This window comes from Chrysochloris asiatica, unplaced genomic scaffold, assembly GCF_000296735.1.
Source record: "Chrysochloris asiatica unplaced genomic scaffold, ChrAsi1.0 scaffold00135, whole genome shotgun sequence".
NCBI classification, from domain to species: Eukaryota; Metazoa; Chordata; class Mammalia; order Afrosoricida; family Chrysochloridae; genus Chrysochloris; species Chrysochloris asiatica.
Window position 1 is genome coordinate 5,993,446 of NW_006408653.1, and position 8,008 is coordinate 6,001,453.

Here is an 8,008-nt window from a genome sequence, read left to right on the forward strand (position 1 = left end):
TGCACATAAGCTTTTAATTTTTAGTATGTCCCACTCATCTATTTTGCCTCCTTTTGTTTGTATACTTTTCAAAATGTTTGGTAGTCTGTATATGCCCTGAATTAGTGCCCTCACATTTGTCCCTGTTTTTTCATTGATGGTCTTCATAATTTTGGGTTTCACATTTAGGTCTTTAATCCAGAGGTAAAGATCTTGTTGCATTCTTTTGCATATTGCTTTCTAGTTCTAGCAGCACCATTTGTTAAAGAGACTATCTCCTTCTCATGCAATATGCCCAGGCACTTTGTCAAAAATAATTTGGCTATATGAGAATGGGGAAAAGGACATGCACTTTTGTTTTTCCAAAAGTGACAGTGACTTTCATCCTTATCCACACACATTGGTTCCTCTTGAGTACTAGCAGGATAAATTTTTGAGATCGTTGAATAGTCAAGAGATTTTCTGTGAAAAATCTACAGTGACTATGACCTCCTAAAAAGTATCTTGGAGGTTTCCTGGCAAGATGGTGAAATAAGCAGTTGACTGAGGCAACCGTCTGCAAGAAAGACATGGGAGACCGAGTAAAACAGTACAGATGGTGATCCTGGAACCCTGAGCATCAGTGGATAGGTCAGAGAGGTGGACTGAGTGCAGACTAGAAGGGGAAACTGAAAAGGAGCAGTGGGAGAGAGGAGAAACAGGTGACCCTGGGCTAGCATGGAGTGGTGCTTTTGTGAACAGTTGTTGATAACAGCAGGGTGGGGGAGGGCAAGTTTACCTTCCTTCTGTACCTTCTTGGTATACTGCCAGTCTCCACTGTCTCCAACTCAGCCACCAATAACACCCCATCCTATGCAGCCTCTGCTGCCTGGGTTGAGTGCTGGCATAGCACTCCTGCTCTAGAGGTATGTGAACCCGTCCTGAACTTCTGTACATAAGCAGTGAACAAAGAACTAACCTTGTTCACATTTCCAGTCTCTACCACACCCACCAGGGGACAGGTAGTGAGTGTCTGAGAACAGACCAATATATAATCTTCAAGGAGCCCTGGTGTGGCATTGTGGGTTAATGAACTTGACTGCAAAATCGGGTTGAACCACAAGGCCGGTGATTGAAGCTCACCATCCACTCCTCGGAAACTCTATGTAGAGTCACTATGTTTTGGAGCCAGCTCAGCAGCACTTAATGGCAACAACAACATAATCATCAAATATGAATACAACACCACAATATCACTGAGAAAACAGACAATTTCAGTTTACAAACAGAAATAAGACCCAGTGCCTCAAAACAAGTGACCAAATGCAGTCAGAAATATGACACCAGAAATGCTATCACAACTACCTGATAAGGAATTTCATAGAATGCTAGTTAGGCAACTTCAGTGGATTGAGGGAATGATTGAGAAAACTGCAGATGAGATCAAGGAAAACAAAACTGTGAAGATATTCAGGAAACAAACTGACAATTTGATAAATGGGAACCATACAAAAACAGCAAATAGAACTTCAGAAATAGAAAATAATCTAAAAGGGTGAACAAATAGAATTGGATCAATGGAAACCTGAATTGAGTTTGAAGAAATATTTTTCAATATTCATCTGCTTGAGGAACAGCCAGGAAAAAAAAAAGTAATTTGAAGAAAACTTAAGATTTATGTGGGGTACTAGCAAGAGGGTTAATATACGTTTGATAGAAATTCCAGAACAGGAAGAGACAAAAGAAACCCACAGGGAATACTGTCCAAAAGTTGTTAGATGAAAACTTCCCTAGCATTGTGAAAGATGAAAAGATAACCATTCAAGAAGTTGAACAAACTCCAAACAGGATAGAACCCCCAAAAGAAAAACACCAAGACATTTTATAATCAAACTTTTGAAAACCAAAGACAAGAAAAGAATCTTAAGAGCAGCTCAGGAAAAGCGAAAAGTTTCCCTGCAAAGGAGAAATAATAATGCTAATTTCTCAGTAGAAACTATGTAGGCAAGAAGACACATATAAAACTCTGAAACAAACTGTCATCCAAGAATCATATATCCAGCAAAACTGTCAACTATGATGGCAAAATTAGGTCATTTTTTAGACAGAAATTGAAAGAATTTGTAAAAACCAGACCAACCTTAGAAAAAAATAGTAAATGGAATTCTTTGGACAGAGAACCAACAACAGCAGACAGCAACCTGAGACTAATACACATTTCAGTATCACCTAGACTCAACCCAGATGAAAATAGAGAACAAGAAATACAATGGCAACAGTAACCAAAAAATCTCATAAAGTAAGAAGGGAATAATTTTTTATTATAAAATAATAAAGTTCAGTTACAGAACTTTTAAATGAAGAGGAAATCAAATAGGTTAATTTTTGCTTTTTTTTTTCCCCCTTGAAATCTAACTGTAACCCTAAAAATTAGACCAGGCCTTACTTCTAGCTGCCCCCAACCCTCACCTCTTAACACTAAACCCCGAGTCTTCACCATAGTTATAACACTAAACTAAATCATAGTCCCAACCCTAACCATTATTCCTTACTCCTATCCACCCCTGAAAAAACAAAAACAAAAACAAAAATGTATCCTGGAATCCTGTAAGCTAACCAGGGATGATGTGTTATCCTCCCTTTTTTCGTTGTCATTTATAGCCTTCACCAAACAATTAGAGATATTTACTCTTTTCTATGACTGATAGTGGAAAACTGTTCTGACTTGGAGGCTGGCATGTTGATGTGCAGAGGCATGCGTTTATATACTTGAAAATCTTTTAGTCATCTGTTACCATGAAATAAGGCACTCTGGTAGCATTGTGGCTCAGAGCCAGGCTACTAATCTCAAGGTAAGCAGTTTAAAACTACCCACCATTCTGCGGGAGAAAGATGATGCTTTCTGCTCCTGTAAAGATTTACAGTCTCTGAAACCCTATGCAGGGTCGCTGTGAGTTGAAACCGACTCCACACACATAATCAATCAATTATTATCATGAAATAAGATGGAGTTTGATGCTTGCTGTTAGTTTTCTTTGTAAGATTGCTATAAAGAATAATTGCCATCAGGACTGACTGTGAGGGTAGGAAATATAGAGGTAGATATTTTTGGACAAAAGGAGGGAATAGATTGATTTTGCAGCCCAGAAATGGAGGTCCTTGGGACCATCAAGTGAAAAGACCGGAGAGTAGGACCCTACCCAGAGAGGCAGAGAGCCAGGGTTGGAGACAGAGATGATGATGTGGACTGATGGAGTAGCTGGGGACACGGGACTCAGGGAGGGAAAGCGGCTGTCTGCTGACAGCCAGGGGATGGACCTGTGGGGTGTACCCTTTGGTTATTTGATGATGCATAAGAGATTGTAATCATTGCAATGAAGCAAAATACGATAGGGTAAATGTAAAACTCATATTCTTCCATGTAAACTTCACAATAAAAACTTATTAAAAAAAAATTGCCACAAAATGCCTGGAAACTTGTTTTCCCTAGTTTGTTTTCAACACAGACAGCATTGCCATCATATCATAGGCAACCAGTTTTGATCTTTTATTGAAGTTCTTTCCTTGGCCTGTGGAAAAGCGCAATGGCTATTGGTTGATTGCCAAAAAATTTTATTACTCAAGACCAAACATCGACTAAATATAGAAGAGCAAATGCAAGGAATATTTTGGGTAGAAACTCTAAAAAGCCTGGATTTTAGAACTCTATTAGTAAAAATAGATAAAAATGATGTACTTATATATTAAAATAAGGTCCAATTAAAATATTAGCTTTATTTCTACTTTTTCTCTATTTTCTCCCATATTTCTTTCTTTTTTCCAGGAGCATGGCCTGTTCTTATTGATGACTTTGTGGAATTTGCACGCCCTCAAATTGCTGGGACAAAAAGTACAACAGTGTAGCACTAAAGGAACTTCCTAGAATGTACATAGTCTGTACAATAAATACAACGGAAAATTGCACAGTCAATTTCTGCTGGCTGGACTGAACTGAAGATCAATCCTCATAATTCGGTGTGAGGGTTGAGACAAAACTTTAAGGATACATCTTGGACCATATCGTATTTCATTCTTCTAATGGTGGTTTGGGCTTGTCTTCTAGTCTGGGCCGCTCTAAACATTTATAATTCCAACATTGTGGAGTTCATCTTATATCTGTGGACCATCCTAGTTTATTCTCCCATAAGTCTTAGAAGCTTTATGGTGATTATTTTGAGTTTTCCATTCTCGCATAAAGCACAATGCTGTCTTCATCAGAAAACAGTTTGGCATAAGAATTAAACATGAACATCACAAACAATTTATAAAAACTTCTTAAATATATGCTTTGGGCTAGTTGCAAAGACTATGCTAATAGCACTTCCAATGAGCGTGATCTATTTAAGTGTACCAGATCTGAAATGGTGTTTTGGTTTGGGGGATTTTTGTTTTGTTTTGGGCAAATCACATGTATTATTGATGTGAATAGAGTATCTGATGGGAAAAAATGTCAAAATAACTGATGGGAAAAAAATTTTAGAGGATAACTTGGTGCCTACCTTGAAAATTTATTGTGCTTCAGACCCATGATTTTAAAAAGGTTCCACAGAGCTTCTTTTACCCATGTTTATATATAGTTGTTCTCCAGGGAGCTTTTATTTAGAAAATGCCCGCATAATGTTAGACCCTCCTTTCTACATTATGCATTACATGATTGGATTTCATTATGATTTTGAGATGCTTATATGCTGTCAAATAAGTTAAACTATTTAATTTGCCTTGAATGTTTTAGATTGCTACACAATACAATATCCTAAATTTAGGCATGAGGATTTTTTTTTTTTTTTTTGGTTTTGCTTTTGGTCATCACACTATGGAACACAAATAAGATTCCCTTAATTTATAAGACGATAGTAGGAATTAACTTTTGAAAATTATTGTGATGAGCCAGGAAGTTCAATCTTTATAACATAGGTACTGCTCTTTCAAGTAGTTCGTATTTGATGACTTGTTATTTTGTTGAAATGGCTTTAATCACTATGGTTGCCAAATACGTACTTCAGTAGCAAAGATTTTCAAGCAAGCAAGCACTTCATGCAAAATACCAATCTGGCTTCTGTTTTCATAAATTATTTAATCTCTTATAATTGTTTTAGTTTCATTCAAATTAGCTCAATTTTCACATCAAAGCAGAATGTTACCTTGTATTTTTATCATTATGAGACCCATGAGCTGCTTTTGCGCTGAAAATGCTCATTTTGTGTTCACTTACTGATATGTGAAGAAGGGGTTTTTGCTTTCTTAATCATTTCCATGAGGCAAGTTAAGAAATGTTAAAATTCAAATGCTAGATGATAGGAATAGATTTTGCTTGGTATATCCAGGCATTCTTGAAGGTCTAGTGTTTAAATTAGCAAAGGAATATGCTTGAGAATGATAAAACATTTATGCTAATATGGAAATGATTTTAAAAAGCAATGGCATATTGAAATTGCTTTTTACCTATGTGATTTTGGAATGGACTAGAAAGTCTTCCCTATAGATAATATTCCAATCATACCTTTAATTCAGGAATATAATCCTACCAAAAGGAAAAATTTGAAAATTTCTAATCAGGTTACTGAAATTGGTTGTAAAAAGAAAGAAAGAAAGAAAAAGAAGGAAGGAAGGAAGAAAAAAGGAGAATCCTGCTGCTTTCAGTATTTCCTGAATTCACTTTTGTAAATAAAAAGAGGAACTTCAATTATGAAAAAAATTTAAAAGGTATATATATATATATCTATATATATATATGTGTGTGTATGTGTGTGTGTATGGACGGATGTATGGACAGACTGTTTTCTTTCTTGTCTTGAAGATTTTGAGTTAATAGTATTGTTTTTTTTTTGATTAATTCAGGTATGCTGTGTTTTTGAATGACATCCCATTAGCTATTTTTTCCTCCCAATATGAATTGTTTTTCATAAAAGTTTGATATTGATTGGTGGCCCAGTGCCTTGGAGTTTTAAAGATTTTTTTCCTTTTAAATGCAAGACCTTTTCAACAAAATAGTGTTTGTCATCAGTTTGGTACTAAACATTTATAATTACTGTGTAATTATAAACAAAAATACATAAAGCTTTTGAATATAATTATGTAGCATAAAAATTAAGCTTGTTCACTCTAGGGTGGCATCTTCGAATGAAACAAAACTCATACTAGGGCTGACAAGAGAAGACTGATTTAACACAATGTGATTACTCTGCAGATAAATGCTTGGTGACTAAAAAATGGTTATACATATGGCCATGTGTGTGTGTCTTTCTCTGTGTGTTTGTGAATGTGTGTAAATGTGTGTTTATGAGAGAGAATGTAGAAGACAGACACACCTAACATGGGTTGCTTTAATTCTTGAGAGTTTCAGTCTTCATCCTGGTAAACCCCCTATGCAGATTCTGTTTCCAACTGAACCACAGGTACAGTTTCCTTTTGCCAAATGTCAAAACAGGTACACCTTTAAAACTGTCATTTTTTTTTAATAGTAAAATGTATAAAATTAGAAGTGCCCACATATAAAAATAGTTGAGATCAAGATTATCTTTATTGCATATCATCTGCATTATCTCTGTAAGTTCAATTGTGTTTCTTACAATCCCTGTCATATTACCAACAGAGGCAATAAAAGCTTCAGTGAAATTGCCATGAGTAAATCTTTTCACATATTATTTCAGTGTACTAATTTTAAATACTAAAATACACCTGAAAACTTTTCCAGGAAGAAAAATAATTGATGGAACATTGTAATGGCAAGTTTTGGGGCGAAAAGACATGCCAAACCTTGTTTACCACATTTAAAATGTTTACAACTTAAACTGGGCTGCTTTATTTAATTAACAATATTGTAGTTGTGTGTTATGGCATTGTAAGTTTGTGCCCTTCATTAGACTTTTAAAAAGTTTTAATGAGAGAACATAAACTTAATAAAATAACATGGAAAATCTTTTATATATTTATCCTTACTGGAAAATTCTTATTTAAGAGTAAGGCGTGCTAGCTATTTTTTTTTCCCTCAGAAAGATTTAAGTGAATGAAATGTTCATTTATTTTTATTTACCATAATCAAGAAATTTAAGTAGCTTAATATGCACTTTGTGTTAGAATCTTAAACATGTTACTATTAGACTACATATTGTATAAAACTTCTGTAACTTTCACATATGAATGACATGAGAAAGTCAAACCTAATGAAAACATTTTGGAATTAAAAAAAGGAAAGTGGTGGGATTGTATATAGTCCACAAAGTATGCCTTTATAAAAATGAATCAACTTTTAGTGACAATTATTAATTTATGTAGTTCTAAATGTTAAATTGTATATACTTAATAGAAAAGACATCTGACACCCAAGATTTTCTTTAAATGTTATTTTACACTTTTAACAATATGATTTATATTGAATACTTAGATGTTTTGATAATATTTTATCAAATTTGATAATGTAATGATAATCATTTTTAAAATGTGAAATATTTAACTTACATCTTAATAACTGAAGACACAATACCTGAATTATGATTTTTACATAATGTGATTGATAAATAGGGTTCAAACTATGGCTCATCATTTAGTTGATTATAAACTTGAGTGTATTTCTAAAATCTTTATTGCCTCCATTTTTACACTCATATAGCAATAATTTGTTTCATAGAAATATCAAATTATATACATCATGATACTTTTTATCTTTGATATCTGATGGGAAATGGTTTATATTTTGTAGTTAAGATACGTTTGAAAATTCCTACTAGTACAAATTCCACTTTGCCAGCTTTATCTTGACTATTTGTTGTCATTTGGGCTGAATATTTGCTTGATTTGTACCTGATTCTGGAGGCAAATCGTGGGTTTTTTGTTTTTTTTTTTTAACTCCTAAATACAGTTATGTAAATGGTTTTACCAGAACCTTCTTGCTATCTTTTCTTTACTGCTTGTTGGGTTAGTGGCATTTCCTGCTGATCAGCACATTTATTTGAAATCTTTCCACTAGGCTCTGTGTTTTCTGTTAATGTGGCCTTTAACTTCTTGGTTGTTA

At 34.4% G+C, this 8,008-nt stretch overlaps 1 protein-coding gene across 1 annotated transcript in view; it reads left to right on the forward strand.

Moving 5' to 3' along the window:
* Nucleotides 1-4,759, forward strand: part of DCUN1D1 (DCN1, defective in cullin neddylation 1, domain containing 1) — a 56,698-nt gene extending 51,939 nt beyond the window's left edge. Inside the window, exon 7 of the mRNA XM_006869815.1 lies at nt 3,782-4,759. Within this exon, the coding sequence (XP_006869877.1) occupies nt 3,782-3,861 (80 nt within the window). The 3' untranslated portion in view covers nt 3,862-4,759. The remainder of the gene's footprint in view (nt 1-3,781) is intronic.
* The last annotated feature ends 3,249 nt before the right edge of the window (nt 4,760-8,008 follow it).